At 40.0% G+C, this 25,370-nt stretch overlaps 1 protein-coding gene across 4 annotated transcripts in view; it reads left to right on the top strand.

Annotated features, from left to right (window-relative positions):
* The first annotated feature begins 2,516 nt into the window (after positions 1-2,516).
* Positions 2,517-25,370, top strand: part of mtrf1 (mitochondrial translational release factor 1) — a 35,580-nt gene continuing 12,726 nt past the window's right edge. Inside the window, exons 1-8 of one of the 4 annotated variants that reach the window (XM_036128093.1) lie at positions 2,517-3,308; positions 3,399-3,490; positions 4,099-4,180; positions 4,389-4,496; positions 8,865-9,037; positions 9,111-9,228; positions 9,312-9,448; positions 14,306-17,180. In XM_036128093.1, coding sequence (XP_035983986.1) covers positions 2,918-3,308; positions 3,399-3,490; positions 4,099-4,180; positions 4,389-4,496; positions 8,865-9,037; positions 9,111-9,228; positions 9,312-9,448; positions 14,306-14,407 — 1,203 coding nt within the window. In that variant the 5' untranslated portion in view covers positions 2,517-2,917 and the 3' untranslated portion in view covers positions 14,408-17,180. Of the gene's footprint in view, positions 3,309-3,398; positions 3,491-4,098; positions 4,181-4,388; positions 4,497-8,864; positions 9,038-9,110; positions 9,229-9,311; positions 9,449-14,305; positions 17,181-25,370 lie in introns of those variants that run through there. The other 3 variants (XM_012856632.3, XM_012856631.3, XM_036128092.1) reach the window with 3 other exon arrangements.

Raw genomic sequence — 25,370 nt, 5'->3', positions numbered from 1 at the left:
TTCAGAGAAGCTAAAGGAGGGTGCTGTAATGCTTTGTGCCGTCTCGCATGTGAAAATCAAGAGCTAGCTGGCTTTACCATAATTCCCAAGAGGCAGATGCTTTACCACAGTATAAAAACTGCATCTGGTTATTAACAGAACTGGTCCGGGCTGAGGAATATTCCTTATTTCCAGCTTGGACATGAGTCGACAGTAGCGCTTTCAGCTAGCCGTTTTTCAGTGCATTGTGTGCGTCGGCAGCAAGTAAATCCGAAATTCTTTGCAAATTTCTTAAGCATTCTTCAAGTATACTATTTTCGCCCTCTCTGCATATCCCATACTTAAAAAGCTCTTTCTATATTGTGGCATTTTCTTACAATTTTGTCGAAAACAGCCAGCGCCATTGAATGTTCAGGCAGCTTTGGGCAGCTTACAGCCAATAAGGGGCTTACACGCAATGTCTTATTTCAGATATCTTAAATTGTAATTCTGACTAGTCATAATTACGTTCGAGATATCTTAAATTACATCTACGGATGTGTGACGCTTTCAATGACGAATCCGGTGACGTAATTTGAGATATCTTGAAAGGAATTTTGACTAGTCAAAATGTAATTGAAGATATCTTGAATTATTATTCTTCCTAGTCAGAATGTAAATAAAGATGTCTTAAATTACCATTCCGGATAGTCAAAATGTAGTTTTGTCTAGTCAAAATGCATTTTAAGATATCTGGAATGTAATTACGGATAGTCAGACGAAACCGAATTTATGTTAAAACGGCTTGCCATAGTGGTAGACCCCGCATCGACCGCTCTCGCCTATAGGCGCGGACGAGATTTAGGGGCGCCATCTTGGGGCGGTCGACAACTCCGCTCAGTGTAATGTGTTAACCAGGTGCAGAATCAATTTAAGTCAACTATACTTGCTGATTATTGAACTAATTTTCACATTGTTTTTTTTCTGAAAACTTTAAAGCTATAGCTGTTATAACAAATGGTTCAGTGCAGTTAAATGTTCTTAGTGTGGTTAAAAGTAATTGAATATTCTGACAGAATTTATGTATGCTGCAAAACACAGCCACTCATACACTTCAATATTTTTTTGTTATCACTATATACAAAAAATACATATATATATATACACATATATATGAGATGCTATCTATATAGATATATATATATATATGTATGTATATATATATATATATATATATATATATATATATATATATATATATATATAGATAGATAGATAGATAGATAGATAGATAGATAGATAGATAGATAGATAGATAGATAGATAGATAGATAGATAGATCTGACTTATGGGGAAAAAGTAATATAGAGTAGTTTTCTTTTTGCAATGATTTTGTAATCTCTTTGATTCTAAGATGCATTATTTAGTTTTTTGTTGATTTTTTCCCCTACATTGCGGTTTGTAGCTATTATATCATTTTTAAATGCTGTTATTGGCACCTCTGCAGATCAGTGCTGTTGTGATCACATATTCTTAAAAAGTGGCAGATAGTCACTGATGAGTATCTGTTTTCTGTACAGTTTAAAGTGCCATTTGTATATATATATATATATATATATATATATATATATATATATATATATACAAATGGCATATATAATGCTTGTATATATATATATATTTACAGAGAGAGAGAGAGAGAGAGAGAGAGAGAGAGAGAGAGAGAGATTTTCGCGCCCTCTGGTGGACATATCATAAACAAGAGAAGACCTCGTCGTTAAAGTAGCCACATTGTTTATTTTTTTATAAAAAAAAAATAAAAAACAGGGAATAGAACTAAGAACATATAACAAAGCCAAGGCATACATTATTGCAATACATTTATTAAGTACAAAATACACAAATACATATGCAAATCAAATAAATGATAAACAAAACCCTGAATAATATTCAAAATCAAATACATTTCTGTACTCCTATATGTGTTCATAGCAGAGTTTTTTTAATGTACTACAAGAAATGGTGTATATATTTTTATTTCCCTAAACACAACTGGGAGACATTTTTGCTATTAAAAAAAACAAAAACATAACAAATCATTGCATATTTATTAACTTTTTATCTAAAGAAAAGATCTTGCTCTGATATCCTGTAAAGTGCCTTGAGAAAACTTCAAATCAAAACATGTAAATCAAACATTGTAAATTAAACAGAAAAAAACTCATGTTCACATTTCCTACTACCCCCAACACACAAATACAATTAGAACAGGCGAGAAAAAGCTTTAACTAGGCCTTAAAACCTACATGAAATCCTGGTAAGGCTAAATAGGTTGTAGTTTGAAAAGTTGAACAGGGGGAAAAAAGAATTCATAGAGAGAAAACTTTATAAAACATATTAAGAACTGACTGTACAAACATCTCTGTTCTTGAATCTATGCATAATATAATGTTGCCCCTTATTATTATTATTATTATTATTATTATTATTATTATTATTATTATTATTATTATTATTATTATTATTCCCTCTTCTTTTGTCTTTGGTTTTCTTCTATAAGATTTGCTTTATACACTTTCTGTAAATGCTGTTTATGCAGCTCTGTACTGGTACCTGATGTAATGTACAGTGGTTAAATAAAGTTTCTTTGGAAGAACAAAAAAAGATGAACGATCCTGTTCCTAGTAACTTAGCTAAACAGAAGAAATGTACATTATTTCAGGAGAATACTTACGCAAACACAAAGATATACAAAAATAAACCCCCGCTCCGAAAAAAGACAAAATAATAACAAAGTAAGTAAAACGAATTATTGCCTAGCGGAAGTTATTCTGTTCGCGCATGCGCCAATGAGCTAATTGAACGGCTCGTGCTACCGGTACGGATCGGTTAGTGACAACCCCTTTTTGACATTACGCAGAAATATTTTTTCATCACCGGCTTCTAAAATTGATATAGAATGTTTTTTACTCGCTGGTTCGGACTGTGCTCTCAGTGCAGCCGTGTAGCTTCACGCTGTGAGTTAGGATGGATAACCCGGACCGGACAGAGCAGACGGAAATATGCTGACTTTACAGGGGTGCAGCGCCTGGCTACTTCTATAGTTCCAAAGCGCAACTCACACTATGATTTAGGGAATTTATATAACAACATCTCAGTTCAGAGGTATCTGCAGAAACTGATGGAGGAACACAGATTCATCAGCAGAAAGTTACAACACGAACACCTCAGTGATCCAGACAGGAAAGCCCTGCTGAAGAAGCACGCAGAACTGCAGTCTCTTGCTGATGTGTCTGGGAGCATTGAACAAGCCCAAAAAGACTTGGAAGAAGTCCTTTCACTTCTGCACAGTAAGTGATTTAAACCTTTTTCATTCACAATGTTATGGGTTAATATAGACTTCTTTATGGTCATAAACCATTTTCAAACTGATTTCTCAGCTAGTGCTAAGGATGAAGATGAACACTTGATCCAGCTGCTCAAAGAGGAGGAGGCACAGATCTGCAGCAACATTCTGGCCCTAAGAAAAGATGTGAGTCATGTGCAAACATAGACAGAGCTTTAAAATCACTTATCACACTTGTATATGTAATTGTTTTCATAGAACTCAAAAATCAGCAGAAGTTGACCAAATTTGTCAAAGAACAGAAAAGAGGTTTGTTTTTCCAATCTAAAAGATTTAGCAGAAATAAAGCTCAAATAATTGACTGAGACCATTTGGAGGGTGGATGCTCCACATTCCAAAGCAAATCATTTCTGGGGGTTTTTTTGTTTGTTTTTTTGTTGAAATTCATTAAGTTTTTTTTTTTTTTTAGCAACCACATTTTACCTGCATTAGGCTGACTCATGAACAGACTGATGAAGATATATCTGAATATCATTACCCAAGCAATCAAAATTTATATTGTTTTTTTCTAAAGATGGAACCTAAAGCCAACGTATATAAATGAAATGGCAGCAAACCCAGAATGGATCCTTGCACTAAAGTATGAGGAGCCGCAGAAAACATGCAATGACTGAAAAACTTCTGTTTCTCAAATATGATTTAAACCAGGATGAAATTGTTGCTTTGTATACTAACCGGCTGTTTGAGCTGTGATAGCATAATAGTAAAATACTTCATACTATTTTTCTCTACAGCTGATCAAAGCACTTGTGCCAATTGACCCTCTTGACTCGAGCGATGTTGTGCTTGAGGTTGTTTCAGGACGAACAACTGGAGGTAGGAACGAAAACAACTATGCTCCTTAGCTTTTGAACATTCAATCCTGGTTCCTTCCAAGTTTCTTCATTTTATTTTCCACATTTTCTGTGGCAACAGGATGGGGTACTGACTGCAGTCATAATATTTAAGTTACACAGACATGTATGTAAATGAAAACCTAATAACCTTTGAGGATCTCAAGAAATTAATCTGTTGACTGTTTCAGGTGACATCTGCCAGCAGTTCACAAGGGAAATGTTTGAGATGTACCAGGGCTTTTCTTATTACAAGAACTGGGACTTTGAGGTTCTAAACCTCTCACCTGCTGAGTATGGTAGGTTGTTCAACCCTAACGAGTTTTATGAGGACAGAATTATTTTGTACCAGTAAATCCAGCTCTGTTATGTCATGCCTGAGAAATTAGAGTTTGTGCAACTCTAAAATTATTTATATTTTGTGTTGAAGTTTGTCAACATGTGAATACAGGCATAAAGCAGGAATCTACTTACAAAACTACTTAAACTTAAAATGACCAATTTCTATGTCTCTTGTAGATCTATTTTCCTGCTGAAAGGTGAAACCCTGTCTTGTACAGTGAGCAACTAATAGTCAACAGATTGTGCCATCTAAGCTATAGATCTCTACAGATCCTTGTTAAAGAATTGATATAGCTGCAGTCACCCCAGATTCTTTTGCTGAATGATGTGGTGTTTCTATTGTAGACCTCTGTAGTAATAAAAAGACCCTTGAAGCCGAAACTATATTTTACCATATTTAATCTAAAAGGCAGAAGGATGTTTACAGCTTCAGTACTGGACTGTCATACACAACAACTCAACGTGTAGATTTCCGGACGGCAGAGAGCCCCGTTCATTCCTCATACAGACATTAAGTAGGAGCAATTTTGTTCACCCAGTCGGGGTGTGCACAGTATAATATCAGTGTTCCGCTCATCACATTGGTGGAGAGGATCATATTATGATGTAGACGTGTCCAAGATGACACATCTTCCCCTAATCCAGTGCTTCTCAAATAGTGGGGCGCCCCCCCCCCCCCCCCCCCCCCCCCCCCCCCAGGGGGCGCGGTGCAATACCTGGGGGACGCGTGTGACCCTGGGGAACAGGCTTTTTTTTTTTTTTTTTTTGGCCGTATTAGTATAAAGTGTAATTGCGCATCCACTACAGTAGGGGGCAGTGGCGCTCTCATTGTTACTTTTGTCACGTTTGTGACAGTGCAACATTTTACGACTTACAGGTTTGCCTTGGTTACCAATGTTGAGTCAACAGAAAGCTCCGACTGCGTTCTGTCTATAGCCTCCGTTATTCAACATAACAACTCCTAACATGAAAAAGTTTTTAACAGGGATGAAAAGGAAAGCGGAGACACAAATATAATGAGACAAAAGAAAGTCACCGAAAAGCTAAGACCAGGAAATACGACGAAGCGTATTTAGCGCTTGGCTTCACGGTGACTACAGTTGGAGAAGAGGAAATACCGCTGTGTTTGGTGTCTAAAAATGCTCGCAGCGGACAGCATGAAGCCAAATAAATTAGCGCGTCACCTAAATATGTTACACCCCAATCACGGCGATAAGCCGCTTGAGTTTTTCCATCGAGCGCTGTTAGCATCATATAAGGTGGCGTACCAAATTGCGCAGTGCAAAAAGCCCCACACCATAGCAGAGGAGCTGATACTGCCTCCTCATTTTGATCAAAAAAAGAAAGAGAAAAAATGAGCACAAATTGTTCAATTCATTTTGGTTTTGTAGGTTCAAGGGTTTTATATATTGTGCTCCTGAGTTAATGTTGCTGAACTGAATATATATTAGTTATTTTTTTTTAGTTTTTGTAGTTTATTAGTTATTATAATTATTAAATATTTATTGATCTGATTTAATTTTGCAATGGTGCAATTAGTAGGTCAAACATGTTTACAGTTTAAACATGGATTTATTTATTTTTAATTTCAGGCATTGATGCATTTAAAATATTTTCTGTTGCAGACTTAAAACATGATTTAATAAAGTTATTCTTTGTAAGTTTGACCATATGTCTTTCTTTTTTTCTTTAATGTTAATAAGGATAAAATGTTATGCAGGGATGGATAGTCACGGTGGGGAGTGGGGGGCGTGAACAGTTTTCTTCTTGCTAGGGGGGGCGTAACAGAAAATAATTGAGAAGCACTGCCCTAATCAGTCATACTGTCCAACCTAAGTATCAGGCTCTTTGTCTCCACAGTATGTTGTCTATCTGTAATTTTCCATGGTAACTGCCTTTTGCAGTCCAGTCTCTGTAATCTCATAATCCCTAACATTTCCTAGAATAGGGTTTCTCAACAAGGGCGGTACCGGCCCCTGTTGAGAAACCCTGGGGGAGCTGAAAGCAACATTTTTAAAAGGGGGTTGTTGAGATCCTTTTGGTGGGTGATTAACTGAAGGTAAAGTTTATACCAAGGATGCACAACAATACCAGTTTAAACTTTGAATTACTTGAGGAAAAACTGTGGTTTGCAACACTGAAACATTCATGGTATTGTGACTGCATCGATAACTTTTTCTATTCAATTCAATTTTATTTATATAGTGCCTATTCACGATACATGTCATCTCAAGGCACTTTATGAAGTCAAATCATACAATCATTCAATCAAATCATTCAGATTGGTCAAAAAGCTTCCTATCTAAGGAAACCCAGTAGATTGCATCAAGTCTTGACAAGCAGCATTCACTCCTCATGAAAGAGCGTAGAGCCGCAGTCGTGTGCATTGTCGATGGCTTTGCAGCAATCCCTCATACTGAGCATTCATGAACAATGAGACAATGGAGAGGAAAAATCCCCTTTAACAGGAAGGAAAACCTGTTAGCAGATCACAGTCTTGTTTTTCTCTACTCAAAATATAAGCCCCCTTTTCAGAGGCAACCTGCAATAAAGAGAACTGTCAGAAGATGTCGGTAGGAAGTTGATAAAGCCCTTCAGTTTTTTTTGAGGCAACAGACATGGATGCACTGTGCTAGGTACACGGTGCAGAGATTAATGTCATGACTGAGTGACTGATTATATAAAGTTCTTTGTAGATAACACCATCTTCACCAGAACAGTGAGCTGCTTCCCCAACAACAAACCCTGGATAACCAGTGACCTGAACAGCTAAATGAGAAACTTCAAAGTACCAAAGAAAACTCTTCCATCAGTCCTCAATGACTTTAGACCTGTTGCCCTGATATCCCTCATCATGAAGGTTCTAGAGAGACTCCTGTTGGTCCTCCTGAGTAAGAAGACAAACAGCTATCAGGACCCCCTGCAGTTTGTTTATCACCATAGAGTTGAGGTTAAAGATGCCTTTCTTCAACAAACCCACTGTCATTTAAACAAGGCAGACTGCACTGTGAGAATCATGGTCTTTGATTTCTCCAGTGCACTTAACACAATTCAGCCAGATTTGTTTTGTCAGAAACTCCAGAAGACTTGGATGGAGGCCTCAACAATCGCCTGGATCAGGGACTACCTGACAAACAGACCATAGTTTGTGAGACTGAAGGGTTGTGAATCTAACCAGGTGGTCAGCAGCACTGGAGCACCACAGGGGACTGTACTCTCACCTATCCATTTCACTCTTTACACCTCAGACTTCCAGTACAAGAAGGAATCCTGTCACCTGCAGAAATACTCATTCTGCAGTTGTTGGATGCATCAGAGATGGACAGGAAGCTCAGTACATGGAGCTTGTCGACTGCTTTGTGGCGTGGTGTGGAAACAATCATCTCATTCTGAATGTGGATAAAACAAAGGAGATGATTGTAGATTTCAGGAGAAGCCGGAATAGGTCCAACACTATTACTATACTGGGAGTAGCAGTGCCCTGCGACAGACTGGCGACCTGTCCAGGGTGTACCCCGCCTCTCGCCCGGTGAACGCTGGAGATTGGCAAAAGCAACCCCCGCGACTCCATGATGGATTAAGCGGGTCAGAAAATGGATGGATGGATGGATGGATGTAGAAGCAGTGGAGGTGGTGGAGGAGTATAATACCTTGGTGTTCACTTGGACAACAGACTGGTCTGGAGACTCAACTGTGAAGCTACAAGAAGGGACAGAGCAGACTGTTCTTCTTGAGCAAGCTTAGGTCCTTCAGAGTTTGCAGCAAGATGCTGTAGATCTTCTATTGTGGAGAGTGTGGACTTCTCTGCCATCATCTGCTGGAGTAGCATTATCAAAGCAGGTGACTTGAATATGGCCTATTCTGTTGTTGAACTCCTCTAGAACCTTTGGAGATGATTTTACACAGAAGAATTCTTCAATTTGATTGATTACAGTTCAATAACTTTGAAAAGTAAATATTGTGCCAGAATTTGTTCATGCAGGTGCCAGCTTACATATACATTTCTGCTTTTGTGCTTTAAATAACAGTTTGCAAACTGCAGTTATGACTATCTTTGATGTAAATCTGTGACCATAGATTTTTACAATAAAAGTGCATTTATAGATGTGAGGGATTCATATTTCTTGATGTAATGCAACTTCATACCATAACAGATGGTAATATTGAACTTTTTCCTGCTAACATGCATCTTGAAGCCTTTCAGATGCATGAACGATGAATTTTATGAATCTTTTAAATTCTCCATGACTGTTCTCAATCTCATCCAGTCTGTCTTTACCGCCCTCAGATACACAACTAAAACAATGGCTGTGTATTTCTTTCAGGTGGACTGCACCATGCAGCAGTCAGGGTAACTGGTAACAACGTATACAGACACCTGAAACATGAAGGAGGAACACATAGGGTGCAGAAAATCCCTGAGATAGGCCTCTCCTCCAGGATGCAGCGGATCCACACAGGAACAATGACGGTCATTATCCTGCCACAGCCAGTGGAGGTAAACCCGTCTCCTTTTGGCACCTTATTTTCTTTCTTGAGGTTGTGTTCTTAGCCTCATACTCTCTCTGTAGTTCGATGTCCATATCGACCCAAAGGATCTACGAATTGACACCTTGAGATCACGAGGTCCCGGTGGTCAGGGTGTAAACACAACGGACAGTGCTGTGCGGATAGTTCATCTTCCTACAGGTCCAGCCTGCCAGAAATCGTCCTGATCGTCCTTCAGGCCAAATTGCAGCATTTACATCATTCACACATGTTGGTTGTAACAGGAATAACAGCTGAGTGCCAACAGACTCGCTCACAGCTGCAGAATAGAGACACAGCCATGCGTGTGTTGAGGGCCAGACTCGTCCAGTGCATGATGAGCAAGGAAACTGAGCAGAGGCACACAGCACGAAAGCAGCAGGTGAGGAAACCATCAGAAATCTGTGTCCCAGATGTTGTTCCTTTTTTCTTTTAAACCGAGGCTTCAGTTCAGGACTGAAATGATTCCTTGAATGAACTGAGTTGCTAAAATTTCTTCCTTTATTTATTCAGCACACTGTTCTGGCCAGTTGGTTAAGTCCCGTTTCCACAGGTCCTACTCCGCTCTTCTCGGCTAACCGGAACGTGTTGTTTTTCAACATGCGTGCTGAAGGTGTTGCCTTTAACCCCCGTCCCATGTCTTGTTTGTGACATTACCACTTTAAAGAAATCTGCTAGAAATGGTAGAGAATAAAAAGGTAAATAAAAAGGTAAATCAGTATAAATAACACCTGAGCAGGAAACAGCCGCTGTAGCAATAGAGAGGGCAGAGGCTCCAGTGCAAATCAGACAGCAATGAGGAGACATCAGTGTACGCACTGTGTGTACCTTTGGATTTGCGTTGATATTCTTTTATCCATTTAAATTTTTGACTTTTGATTTTTTTTTTCACTTAATATCAAAATTTGGAATAAATGTTTTTTGTCAAAATGCTTAGTAGGTACTGTTAATTTAGTAGTACTTGCCTAATCGTGCTTCGCTCTGAAGGCCCATTTTTACCCCGGTTTAAGATTTGACAGTAAAAGAGAAAAAACATTGATCAGAGATAAACATTGTAATATGCATATTTAATTCATTAGGAATTCCAATGGAGACAAAAGTTTACATTACCATTGGACCTACGTCCTTCTCCTCGGTATTGTACCTTTTGTCTGATCTAAGTTTTGCAGAGACATCCTTTTCATAAACTTAGTGCTCCTCCCGCTAAGCTCAGGAGGAGGGGTGGTTTCAGATTTGGAGGCTATCTGTTTCTCAAACAAAGGGGCTGCTCTTCCCAGTAAGGGGTGAAGCCAAATGACCTACCCCCCTTGCCATAGGACTCATGTAATGTTTATCTTACCCTTAAAGAGAGACACAGTCAAAACTCATGCATTCCTCAGCACTCCCATATGAATACAACTAAGATATTTATTTTTCCTCAACAATTTCCTCTGTTTTGATCCTACAGATAAAACCAATAACTGAGCTAGTACTAATTTAATGTATTGGAACCCTCAAACAAAGTGTAAATGATAAGATGTAATCTCTTAAACCACTTTCCCCTCTGTAGGCGGCTAGGGAACCCATACAGAAACCTACAACCCAAATTAAATACTTTACCTATTTTTTTAAACCATATTAAGTTGTAATTTACCCCTCAATAATAAGATAACCCAACTTATAAACTAAAAAGCTACTGAACCTATCTAAATCCTAGACCCAATAACAGTAACCACCTTTATCCATTAGGTGTTAGCCCATGATACCTTTGATTTTATACCTAAAAAAGAGGTCTTATTTCCCACACTGAAAGATTTCCTATTAAATGCATGCTCTACTGTTATATTAGCTGAATATGACTCTAGGAGTCTCAAACTAGATTAACAAAGATGTCTTTTTAGAGATTAATATAACCTCTGAAAGTACTACACTCCGATCAAACCACAGAATAAAGACCAAATTATAATGCAATGCATAACCAAGATCCTAACAGTACTAGTATTTAACATCTTAGGAATATGGAACTTATAAGACAAATTCAGTGATTACAAAATTCTTTTTTTTTACATGCTAACAAGAAACAAACATCAAAGCATTACCCCATGTTAATTTAGTCTGTGCACAGATGTTAGCCAATTGTTTTTTCAGATTCCCATTAATCCTTACCACCTTCCATTGTCCATCTTCATCCTGTCAGGAAACCTATGCCTAGAAATGTAATATTTAATGAGACATTTTATCACAGTTTCTCTGTTCTCTGTTGTCGCGTGTAAAAGAATCCACGCACACACAAATACTTTAAACCTCTGATGGGGACCCCCATGTCTATGGAATCAAAAATTAGTTAATTCGGTTTTGAACTGATAGTACATTTTTCCTGTAAGACAGTCAGCATCTTCTTTGGATTAAAAAATTACCATACATCGCACCACCTCACACAAAACCTTTCAGCACGCCGGATCTAACTGTATGTCACCACTCTATTAAATTCTGTAACCTCTACTCAACCTCAGATGTCCTACCCCATGTGCTGCGAAAAAAGTCCCTGTTTTAATCCTAGAGGAAACGCAAACCTCCATCTGGTCATTTTACAGCACGTTTAGTCCTCCTGCAATGAATTCCTCTCTTCGTTTACCTTAATAGATACCATCCTCATGTCAAAAATTCCTGCATCCACCATTTAGCATCATTTGACATGCACTGTTTTTCCAACACATACTAAACCCCCATACTATTCACTTATCTTCCTATCAATTTATTACAAATCCTGATCCAGTTAACTCCAACATGATATGTGCAGCTTTCAATCCTTACCTATCCTGCATGACACAACAACCATCTTTTAAATTACTACTTTAACAGGGCCTTTAATAGAACTAGCTTAGAATCAAACTTTTCTGCATTCTGACACCCTCTGTTCTTCTATTTTATTTAACATCCCTCCTTGAAACAAAATTAATTTTGTTACAAAAACTTAACTGCAAATGCTTATCATTGTTGAAATAAGAAAAACACTTCCTTGTATCCTGAATCCAAATCAAAATATTATTCAATTATACCATGATACCATGTATCTGCAAGAGGTCCTTCAAAGGTTGCGTAAGATCATAATAAGTGAAAAATAGATTTTCTATTTGCTAGTAGGAACGTTTAGATCGCTGCGGTGAGTCCGGTTAAAACTCCGAAGAAAGCAGAGTCGTACTCCAACTGGTCTAATTTGTCCTTGCAGTTTATTCACTAATTGCCGTAACAGTGCGTATGGTTTTCTAGAAAGACAACAATACTACAATATCAGTGTCTGAATAATCCTCCACAAATGACTGAACTATCTCAGATGAAGACTGCAATATTAATAGTTACAAACATCTTTCCTAAGTAAATACACGGCAGGAGGAAGCAAACAGCATTACTTAGTTCTTAAGTGCTCATGTGTACAAAACATGTCTTAAACTAAAGGCAAACTGAAATACTCTGTTAAACAAACAATGTCACCGACTCCCAACATTACTTACTTGCATTTCACGCACACACATTGAAAGAAGGCGGCAACAAACTGCAACAACTTGACGAAACCCACAAACCACGAATGGTAAACTCTACAGCTCCTTTTTTCTCTCTCTCCTTTTCAGTCTGCATGCTACCCTCCGGTACCTAAGCCCCGCCTCTTAAAGGGCTCTACACAGTAAACCGTAAGGCAGCCTTTTTCACAATAAGCATAGTGCAATGACAACTGCAGCCTGATAGTCTCTGTCACACGCAGCTGACTTTGTGAGGATGCTATATTCGTGACCAGAGTAAATACCAGATATTCCTGCGTAATTAACACAGCCCAGGAAAAATACATTTTCTGGCAATTTACAATTTATCTGTACTGACCTTAAAAACATACTGAATCAGCATGGTGGTTCTAGGCAAAGGACATGTCTGTAAAATATCTGTTATAACCTGATTAAAAATACCTGGTAATATAACAAATCTTGGTGAATGTCTGGTATATCGTAGCTGGCAACTGTTATATGTAAAATAGAAAAATCTCAATACTTTTCAGCTAATGAGAAATAACCTAATAGATTTGTCTAACCTAAGATGTGTCCCACTGGTAAGGAATAGTATTTTGTTTAAAAACAGGATGTTGAACCCAGACCACATCTCTGCATTCCAAAGCGAGGCCCCACGTCGTAAAACTGTAAGACACACTGATAGTAACCCCCCTGCGCTAAATTTATGACGTGCACTAGTTACCCCGAAGAGACAACTCAACTGTGACCCTAAACGTAACTAGAGCACGTGAAAATATTCTCACCCCAATGGATTTTCTGCTCATAATTGTAATGGTAAAGTACGCCTTCTGCTGTTAAAGTATCAGCAATACGGTCCTGAACATAATACAATCAAAACTCATGTTTAAAATGAACAAATCAGTTACATAACAGAAAAGTGAATAGATATTAGTATATTTTCAAAACAGCAAACCTGTACGCTGGTAGATGCTCAATCGGTTTAACCATTAACCATTTCCTGATCCATTTACCTAGTAGCTCAAAGATGGAGAGAAAGAAAAATATGAGAACACATGCCATCCAGATCACATCCCATTAAATTTGTTTAGCAGTATATGGCTAGAAATAACTACCTGTGTTTTACCTTAAAGATTCTTGTTACCAGTCTGTGTGGTTTCTGTCAGATTCAGATTAACATGCAGCATATCAGGCAGAAATGAGATATGAGCTTAGACTTCGCATTCAAAGCTTCCATGTGTGGAACTCTGAAAGAGCACCAGAAGCTTGGATAGATGTCAGCATCCCTTCCCCCACGTGTTGCAACGGCAGACCGCTGTAATGTTTCTGCGAAGCACCTCAGTGACAAAGTCTCAGTCCACAACTCAGAATCTGAAGAAATATGTGGCTCCAATGTGTGCAGAAAGTTCATGCACTCACTTCCCTTGACAGCTTGGGATCTGCGCTGTTCATGCGGTGTGGCCATCCTTCTTAGGGTGTGTAAACATTGTTCATGGGAACGTTATCCCCTTGCTGGGGTACTGACCTTCTGGAAGTGGGGTCATATTAGGACTCCATGCCAGGCTGACCTTCTGGTGGTGTGAAACAGCCCACAATCACATGGCTAATGTTCAGATAGCCACAGTTGTGGCCGATGATGAGTGCTCAAACAGAGTCACCATATCAGCTCTAAATGCTCAGCGTGTTGCCCCAAACTCGAATCAGCACTGATTATCACATTGTCATCTGCCTCCATGTTTCAGAACCAACAGACCTGTAATGACATGAAGGACAGAAAACCAGGAGGAGTTGAATTAAATGAGACGGAGGTGGGACTGTCAGGGTTGGCTCAATATAAGAAGTAACTGCTGAGACAGACCTGTGTTCAATCATTTAATGATAATTAAATGTGAATAGTTGAAAATTAAACAAAGTAAGGCTTAAACATTAACAATTGTCTCATATTTTACGGTAAAACAAACTGGACGAGTGTTATTGGAATATTATTCTGAAGTCACTGGCCTCACGCCACTCCGACATGTGAGCACTGGAGATACGGGAGCGGCTGCTCCACAGTACCTGCTGATTGCCAGGGCCAAATGCTTGCATTTTACTGTGCAGATAATGAATGTCCGGGATATGACTGTCTCTGTTTCGTCTCATGCCAAGGCCACTGTCGGGTATTAGGGGAGCCGAGAGACAGAGGAGAGACAGAGACAGGGCAGACAGGCTGATGGCCGGACCGTGGGGTGCAATAAGTTTTCATCTGTGTGATCTCTGCTCTGTTTCTCAATAAAAGAGCTGTAACTTCATCACTCCACCATTTCCTTATTCAATAACTCTAGGAAGCCAGTTATTGTTTAGAATTCCTACAATATTTGGTGTCACGAACAGGATCTTGGAGACCTTGACCAACCTTAAGAGCTACCTATACGAGTGTTTTGACAGCATCGTAATGGGAAGCTGAAAAGTTCCACAACCACTAACACACCATCAACTAAACGCTCCCGTTCGACTTCAACCAGCTCTGCTTCCACATTATCTCCAGATAGGAGCTACAGCGACGTCCTGGAATTAATCGATAAGAAGCTAACTAGCCTGGATGCCCGTCTCGCCTTGGTAGAAGTTCTAGACAAGGAATTTCAAGCCCTGAGAGAGTTGCTGGAATACAGCCAGGAGCAGCTAGCCTCCGTCACAGCCGAGAACGAATCGCTGAAGGGGGAAGTCGGGAAGCTCACCGAGGGGACGGGTCAGTTGTCCGGAGAAAATAGTAAGATGAAGGAATCCATTCTGGACATTTAGTCACGAAGTATGAGAGACAACCTCGTCTTTGCCGGCATCCCGGAGAAGCAGGAGGAGGATGCCAAGGAAAAGTTCCGTGATTTCCTCCAGCAGAAGCTGAAAATCCCGGCAGAACAGGTAAAAAACATCCCCTTCCATCGAGTTCATCGGCTTGTAGGTAAGAAGCCAGATAATACCCGACCTCAGCCGATTGTAGCTAAACTCCAGCATTACAAACAAAAAGAGAGGTCAGAATTGGGGGCAGAGAGTTGAGAGGAACAAATTTCAGCGCCAACAACCAGTTTCCAAAGGAAATCCTAGATCGAAGGCGAGTTTTATTCCCAATCAGGAAGAAATACATTGCTGAGGGCATCAGAGCTACAGTGGCTGTAGATAAGCTTCATATTAATGGTCAGCTGTTCAGGGATCAGAGAAGCACTTTGTGGCTTTATTAGCTGCACAACAGGTGAATTTAAAGCATGTGACACTTGTTAAAAGAGAATAGAACTGAGCACGGTGATGAATGTATGCACAGCTCAAGAGCACGTTGGCACGATATCTTTGTTAGTCACGGCTGGGTACATGGGGCAAGGACTGTAATAATTTCTCACTCTCTGCACTTTCTTAATTCTCTGTCTTTCTTTATCTTACTCCTCTGCTTCTTCCCTGTGGATCAGACAATCACAAGCACTTTGTATCATGTCACCTGGGTCTATGTATATCTATTTCTATAGGGTCATGCATTTTCCAGCTTCTTATTCACACCTATGGTGGATTTAAGGTTTGTGGCATGTAATGTGCTTGGATCTGGCACCAGAGAGAGAGAAATGAAGATCTTTAACCATCTTAAAAAGACTACAGCCACATGTCGTCCTATTGTAAGACATTCATAAATCAGCTACAACTGTAAACGATCTTAACTCACCTGAGTTCCCTAATGTCTTTGCTGCCTGCTATAACTCTAGACAAAGAGGAGTAGCAATTTTGATCCACAAAAACATTAGTTTTACAATATTAGACGAAATTATAGATCCTGAGGGTAAATTCATAATAATAAAAATATCTATTCATAACTAAAAGTTATGTATTGTCAGTATATATGGCCCAAATGTTGATGACCCCTCATTCTTCCATAAACTTTTTCATACACTTTCAAAACATGGGGATTGTTCTCTATTTATTGGGGGCGACCTCAACTTTGGTCTAAATGAGGAAATAGACAGGTTGAATACAACAGGGACTCAGCGCAGTTGGCAATCATTAAATCTAGTCAAACAATACATGAGTGATTATCTCTTCATCCTAACCGTAAGGAATATACTTTCTTTTCAAATGTCCATCATTCCTACTCTCGTTTGGGCTATTTCTTAATCAGCAGTTCGCTGCTGTCTGACATTTCAGATGCTGTAATACATCCTATTACTGTCAGTGATCATGCCCCTGTTTCTTCAACCCTAATGAATAAAAAGATAAAACCCCACAAAACAAAAGCTGGAGACTTAATACATCATATTTTAAAGAGTAGGCTTCATTCTTGGAGTACAATGATTTACCAGGGACAGCAGCATCTATCCTCTTGGACGCAGGGAAAGCAGTGATGAGAGGTAAAATAATTTCATTCTCATGTCATAAAAAGAAGATAGAAAACAAAATGATTCAGGAATTAGATGGAAAAAAATATTTACTAGAAACCTCCCAGGATGAGAATAAGATGGGTAAAATCCGTAAAGTAAAATTAGAATTAAACGAATATATTGAAAAGCAAAATAAAGTTTTGTACAAGACTTCAAATAGAAAACTTTGGACATGGCAATAAGTCAGGAATCTTCTTAGCCAATCAGCTGAAAATAAACAAAGAAAAAGCAACTATATTTGCAGTTACAGATTCAACTGGTAATCTTTACACACATCGCAGATAAATCCATCAGATGATGACATCAAGCAATTTCTGGATAAAATAACACTTCCTAAATTATCAGATAGTCAAACCATGACCCTGAAATCACCAGTGACAACAGTCAAAATTCAGGAAGTTCTAAAAAGCATGCCCAATAAAAAAGCTCCAGGTCCAGATGGATTCCCAGCTGAGTTTTATAAAGAGTTCTGGAATATTCTGGCACCAACGTTCCACAGAATGTTGCAGGAAACTCAGGAAAATGGCAGATTCCCGGCTAATATGAATTCTGCTATCATTAGTCTCCTGCTTAAGCAAGGCAAAAATCTAATGTTTGCTACCAGCCATCGTCCCATATCCCTAATTAATCCCTCTGGGATTATTAAAGTATGTCTGATTCTGATTCTGAATGTGAATATTAAAATAAGCTGTAAAGCTCTTTCAAAACGATTAATGTCAGTCCTCTCATAATACACCCTGATCAAACTGGTTTCATTAAAGGAAAGTAGTCATCCACAAATGCACACAGATTACTTAATTTAATAGATTATTCCTATAGTAAAAAATATTGAATCTAATATATTGTCTTTAGATGCAGAAAAAGCATTTGATAGAGTTATTTGGAAATTGTTATCTGCTACTCTACATAAATTTGGTTTTGGAACTTTTTTAATAAATTGGTTAACAATTTTATACAGCTTCCCAACAGCATGTGTCAGGACAAATAACCAAACATCTTCCAGTTTTTTCCTCCAGAGGGGCACTAGGCAAGGATACACGCTTTCCCCCTCATTGTTTGCCATTTTTATTGAACCACTAGCAGCAATAATTAGACAAACTAATGTTGTTAAAGGTATAAAATGCATGGAAAATAGAGCATAAAGTTAGTCTTTATGCAGATGATGTATTACTCTATGTCCAGTACTCAAACACCTCCCTCTCTCAAGTAATTAGATTACTAGAATCTTTCTCAAAAGTCTCAGATTACCCTATAAATTGGTCTAAATCTACATTACTGCCAATTAACTGCTCTTTACCGAATCCCCTAGATTTACAACTGCAATCAGGGAATATTAAATATTTGGGTATTACTGTGTCATCTAAATTGCCGGATTTACCAAAAATTAACCACATCCCTTTTTTAAAAAAGATAGAAGAGGACCTTGAAAGATGGAAGCCTCTACCAATTTCACTTATGGGTAGGGTTGCTTCAATTAAAATGATGCTTTTACCTAGAATTAATCACTTATTCTCAATGATCCCCAATAAACCACCATTAGATTGGTTTAAATCTCTGGACTCTTCCATCTCTAAATTTCTTTGGAAAGATACTTTAAGCCAGTGGCGGGCTGTGCATTTCACACCTAGGCCTTCAGTAGTGCTACGTCTGAATCAGTCCAACCCTCAATAACTATTTTATTGCTATAGAGGTTCTACTGCAGGTACAGCTGCGACACATAAAAAAATCGCAAAAAATAACCTGATAAAATAGCAATATTATTTAGGAATATAGCAACATTTTACTCACCAAAAATCCAGATTATTTGTACACAAAATCCATCCTCCTTTCTTTCTTCAAGAAGATTTCAATAACTCTGTTGTGCAGATTATCCGTGCGTTTCAGTTCCATCAAGAAGTCCTTTTCTATCGCCATCATAATGCTGAAAGCCGAGCCTGCCCTGTTGTATTTCTGGCGTAAGTTTTATTTAGTTTAAGGACTGAGAATGTCCGTTCAACAGAAGCAGTAGACACGGGGATGGTCACCGGCAAACACACAAATGTGTATAGCTGCCTCATGCTCTCATTCCGATTTTTCTGCTGAAGGAAGTCAAGGAGATCAGTGGGAGATTTTCCTGCAAAATCATCCATGGCATACATTACAGTTAGTTCTGTTCTTAGCCGAGGCAGATCGAAAAGTGTTTCGTGGCTCTGTGCTAAACTGGAAAAGGCTGCATGCGGGAAAGTTTTCTGGTTTTCCCGAAACTTCTGGGGGTCGAGGAGGGTGACAAAGATCAGCTTTTTGTGGTCTTGAAATCTGGTCTGTGTCTGGCAAATAATATTGTCCAGAATCCTGCTGTGGATTGGCGGTAGTGCGCGCGAGGATCTTGCGCTGGACCTCTTCATGCACTCGGAGCGCCAGCGGTGTGTTCAGTAACCTCGTAGATTTCCTCGTATCAGCTCCTCTCTTGCTCAACGGTGTCACAAAACTCCTTTAACCTTGCCAGACAAGACTGTACATCCAGTTTTTTGTTCTGTAGTATTGAAAAGAGCACATCTGAGTACTCAAAAATGCCATTAAATGTGTGAAGCAAAAAACAAAACTCAAAATCATCCAGACGTGCTTTAAATCCATAAGCACAGCGCACAGAGTCCTCATCATACTCGCCATGATGCTCCAGAATGTGATGAAACAGTTCCTTTAGAGCAGGGATGTCAAAGTCAAATACACCGAGGGCCAAAAAAACATATTTGCTTCAAGCCGAGGGCCGGACTGGTTAAATATTTATTTAAACATATTGAAATGAACATAGCCTTATTGAACCAAGAACTAGCACATTTTTTAAAACAAGTTAAACTTTTATATTATATTAATAAACTTAATATTAAGATAAATACATAAATGAAAGTGCATGCATTATAAACTGAAAATGCATTACTGTACTGCTCTATGATCCTACCGATCACTGCTTTCAAAAAGTAAAATAAGGGGAAAAAAAATAAAAAAATAAAAATCTGTTGTATTCTGTCTCATGGCTCTTATCTGCAATTTTCCCTGAGTCCATTCAACTGAAAATGGACTCGGGGTACAACATAAAATACAAAAATCAATGGCACACAGACAAAACAATACTGCCTTCAAAGAAAAAATTATGTCTTGTACAAAAAAAATTTAAAGATTTTGTGATGAATCACGGCAGCGGACCCAGAATTCAGCCAGACCAGCATAGGTTCTTTAAAAAAAGGAATTTATTAAACAAAAAGCAGCGCAACACCAAAAAGGACTGAAGAATCAAAACGGCTACAGAAAAACATTCAGAACTTCATGGGAACAGAAATTGCTCAGGTACTCTGGAGGGAAAAACAGGGTCAAAAATCCAAAACCAGACATGAGATCGGGATTTGCCTCACCCATAAACATGAAAAGACGACCTAGTCCTGAACAAAGGAGTGAAGCAGGAATACATTGGGGGGGACTAATCAAAGGAAGTGACTAATAGATGAACCAAACTGATTGGCTGGTGACTAAACAAGGAAGTCACAGGCAAACAGATTGGTGGTGAGGTGAGCTCACAGAATGCTGGCAGGTGAACTGATTAAAGGCTGGTGACAGAGGTGAGCTGAGCAGGCCAGAAGAGCTCATAACATAAAACAAAGTACAAAATCAAACCACCAAAAAACCCAAACTAATCCATAAACCAAAACTAAGACAGAACCTGAACCTAAGACAGAAACAGTTAAATAAGTACAAAACTAAAACACAACAAAATCCAAATCGTGACAGGTTTAACTGATTAAAAACTGAAAAATATGTCACTGCTTTGTGATGCTCACTTGTCTGAGGCTGAGCCTGATACTTGGTGGTGTCTCATCTTTTGTACCAGTTCATCAGTCTGGTACAAAAGATGTTCATCAGTTCGGGGTTAGGCTCTGAGCTGAGGAAATCCTCAGGATTGAGTGAAGATGATTATGAGTGAGGCGGCTCCTGTGTGATGTTTTGTTTAGTTTCATTAAAGAGAATAGTTGTTCACACAGGTATGTGCTGCCAAACATGGAGAGCGTCCGAGCAGCTTGGATGCACAACTGGGGCATTGTGTCGGGGATGAAACATGCAAACTCAGCAGCACCCACTCATATTTTTCCTTCAGTGTGTTATTGCACTGGAGCTCAATCAACTCCATTTGTAGATTTGGTGGTGCGCTTTCTACATCAACTGCAAAAGGATTGTTGAGCAGTTGAAACGTGTTTTTCTGGGCTTCAAAGTCAGCAAATCGGCGTTGGAAGTCGGCGGCAAGTATGTTGAGTTTATCAGCAAACTGTGCACTCGGGAACACATTGGTAGAGAACTTCTCTTTTATGGTCTGGCAGCTGGAAAAGTGGCTTAAGTTTTCTTTCCTCATCTGCATCTCCCACAGACTGGTTTTAAAGGCCTTCACTGTACTGTACATATCAGAGATGATACGTCCCTGTCCCTGCAGCTGCAGATTCATTACATTCAGATGGCTCGTGATGTCACAGAGAAACGCCATTTCACACAGGAAATTTTCATCTCGGAGCTCCATTGTCTTTCCCCTTGCTTTCCATGAACAGACAGATCTCCTCACGCAGCTCGAAGCATCTTTGCAGCACCTTTCCCTGGCAATGCACCTCTGTGTGATACAGTAAATCACTTTACTCCGTCTCTAACTCGCCCAGAAATGCCTTGAACTGGCGGTGATTTAAACCTTTGGCTCTGATGATGTTAACTGCTCGGGTTATGGTGGTCATTACATGTGCCATTTTTAAGGCTTTGCCACACAATGACTCCTGGTGTATGATGCAGTGATAAGCTGTCAGCTCATCTGCGACGTTTTCCTCCCGCATCCTCGCACGCATCCTTGCCACCAATCCACTCCTGTGCCCACACATAGCAGGTGCTCCATCTGTGGTTAATCCCACAAGTTTTTTCCAAGGAGCCCCATCTCAGTTACACATCTGGATACCTCTTCATACAAATCCTGCCCTGTAGTCGTGCCACGCATAGGATGTAATGCCAAAAACTCTTCGGTTATGCTCAGGCTGGAACCTACTCCACGGATGAAAACTGACAGCTAAACAGTGTCAGATGTGTCTGTGCTTTCATCCACAGCAAGAGAATATGCAATGAAATGTTTTGCCTTTCTCACAAGTTGTTCTTTTATATTGGTGGAAAGCTGGTCTACACGTTCAGCAACGGTGTTTCTGCTCAAGCTCACGTTTTAAAATAGTTGTCATTTGTCTGGGCACACTGCGTCACAAACTTTAAGCATACAGTTTTTGATGAACTCTCCTTCTGTAAAGGCCTGGCTGATTTTGCGACCTCTTTTGCCACAATAAAGCTAGCCTTGACAGCAGCCTCGCTTTGTGATTTGGCAAATGTGAACATAGCCTGCCGGGACTTAAGGCCTCTTTTTAATTCTTACACCTTCTGTAGCCTTTGTTTCGTGTCCATATTCTTGTCTTTGTCTGTGTGTTTCTGAGAAGCTTGATAGTGCCTTCTTAGATTATATTCTTTCATTACAGCCAAACTTTCTCCACACAGAAGACACACAGGTTTGCCTTTTACCTCTGTAAACATGTAGTCTGTTCCCCCTGTTCTCAGCATCCACCTTGCGTTTAGCCATTTTTAAGGAGGGGGGTACCTGAAAGTTGATATCTGCTCTGACTGCTGATGAACAATGAAGCTGCTTGTTGGCGCTGCTGTGACTTCGCGGGCTACTGTTGCATTGTGGGGGATATAGTGTTGATGCGTGTGTTGCACGCACCAACACTACATTCCCAGGGGAAAATAGGGAAAAACAAGGGGAAATATGATTGTGTTTTTCTTTTATTGAAATTTTTTGCTGTGCTTTGCATATTTGGATTGTTTTGTTTTTTATTTTCCCCCTTTAACAATCCAAGCTGGGCTGAAGCCGGTTGTCTAAGAAGGCGGAGCGGATTTGCGCTCTGCAAATGCTGCGCGCAGGTGTCAGCAGAGGCTGATTGAAGCCAAAATAAAAGGAGCCTGGATGGAAGGAGGGACAGAGCTGATCCTGCAGGTGACAGAGACAGACACGCTGCTGAGCGAGGGGCAGGTGGGATCCGCACGGCAAGCATAGAATACCGGGAGGTGAACAGACATCCCAGTCAGGGCAGAGGTCTGCGCCTGTAAGTAGCGCTCCGTCTCGATTAGAGAGTATCAGCAGGAAATACGTCTTTCAAAGGAGTCTTGGTGCGGGGATGCTACCGTTTTCCTGCTTTCTTTTAGCTAGATCGGTCTGAAAAGTGCCGTGGCACGCAGAAGAGTAGAACAGGGCTGGAGCGTCGCAGAATCAGCTGCGGATCGGCAGGAGGGTGTGCTGTAGACGGATCGCCTCCTCTAGAAGCAGCATAATAAGTGGAGCCCACCTTCTGGCCTCAAATTGGTTAGTTTTAAGGACAATTATTGAATCTTGGACTTCTAAAAAGGGGGAACGGAGTGTTTTATCGTGCCACTATCACGGCGGCTTTTATTAAAATATAACATCTTGGATTTGATTATTTTTGATTATAAGTCACAGCAGCGCGCACAGGCGGCTGTGGGCCGGTTTTAATGGTAATTAAATATCATCCAGGGGGCCATAGATAAACAGTCCGCGGGCCCGGCCCGCGAGCCTTGACTTTGACATGTGCTTTAGAGCATCTCTCTTCTCAAAAACTGTATTGACCACTCTGGTCAATACCTGGTGTTGGTGCCACACCAGGGAGACGTCGCTGGCAGATTTCGTCCAGTAGTTGCGTGCGCCGAGGCGATCTAGAAAAAAATGCAGCAAGGCCATTGAGGTGGGCGAAAAAGATCTTGCATTCTTTAAGCTTTGAGGCCCCTTGAGTCAATACTACATTGAGCTGATGTGCATAGCAGTGTATGAATAAAGCCAAAGGTGCTCTTTCCTTTACTTTAGCCTGCACCCCATTTAATCCAGAAGACATAACCGCTGCGCTGTCAAAACACTGTGCCACAACTTTACCCAGACATTAATTTTCCACCAAAAATCAGATGATAAAACCTGCAGTGTCATCAGCTCGCTTACCACTGGTAACATCTTCAAATCTGACAAACCGCTCCTTGACACCTGTGTCCGTTACATAACGCAGAACCAGTGCGAGCTGCGCTGCGTTACTCGCGTCTGTCGTCTCATCCACCATAACAGAGACAAATGGTGCTTTATTAACTTCCCTTCTGATCTCTTCCCCCATTGCTTCAGCAATAGCAGTGATCAGGTCGTTTTTGTATTTTGCCCGACGTCCCACTAAACACTTTATTAGTGGACAGGTGGTAAAGTAAATCCATGTTGCTTTCAGCAATGAGAGAAAGAAGCTCCACATAGTTTCCCTGTTTTTCGGATCATTCATTTTGCCCCCAAAATGAAAGTTCCTGCTTGCCCAAAAAAATGACACAGTCTGTCAGTCTTTTTAAGATTTCCCTATTTTTCTTCACCTTTTCGTTGTGGAGCTCCGTTTCCCTGCGCACTTGCTCGCTCAGCTGTAGATCCACTCGGATTTCCCCAAACATTTTCGAAAGCACCGTTGCTTGTTGCTTGGTTGGGCAAGTCAAATTTACAAATCCAGTGTGGCTCCAAACACCATGTCGATCGGTGGCAAATAACAAGCACTCCCAGCAATACAATTGTCAGCGTTCCTCGGAGCCTGTGAGCCAGTAGTACCTCTCGTAGTTAGTGGACTGAAAGTGGCGGACAAATCCTTTTCCCCGTTGTGACAGGCTTGCTAGCTTCGGAGTTGCCCGACCTTGCTTAACAATGTCCAGCTTTTCTTGAAAAGTCCGTCTTGAAAATGGCTTTGACAGTAAATCTCCAACCAAATCCATTTCTTCTCCTCTTTCGCCCATTGTGGGTTGACAAAACAGCTATTAAATCAACACAACAATATATTTGCTTGTGCAGGTCGCTACAGGTGCAGTTTGCTAGCTCTGGCTAGTACACTATTTGACTATCCAATCAAAGTGTGTAAATATGTTGCTGTTTCTGTACGCCTGCTAGAGGGCCTTGGTGTCGCCAACTCAAAATCTGATTGGTTGAAGCAACAGTTTGGTCGACATTTATTTTATGCTACAGGGCCCGCAGAACTGATTGTGAAGGCCTCCAGGCAGATTTGTTGCAACAAATCCTGGCAACAAATAGTGGCTGAAATGTGATTGGTTAAATGCTTAAATATGAAAATACACATCTGGAAGCAGCGCAACCAGGGGGCCAGCAATGAAAGGAAGCGGACAGACCATTTGGAATTATTTAATACGTATTCATGGACAAAATATAATTAACATCAGTCTGTGATTCAGATATTTTTAGGCCAGCAGAGAAGGCCTTGCAGGCCCTGACGGCCCACCACTACTTTAAGCTGATACAGAGTTTTGTGCAATCTAATATCACTCTTCACCCATT

Source organism: Fundulus heteroclitus, chromosome 24 (genome assembly GCF_011125445.2).
Source record: "Fundulus heteroclitus isolate FHET01 chromosome 24, MU-UCD_Fhet_4.1, whole genome shotgun sequence".
Classification (NCBI taxonomy): Eukaryota; Metazoa; Chordata; class Actinopteri; order Cyprinodontiformes; family Fundulidae; genus Fundulus; species Fundulus heteroclitus.
Note: the sequence above shows the minus strand (reverse complement) of the source record. Positions and strands in the feature narration are given on the sequence as shown.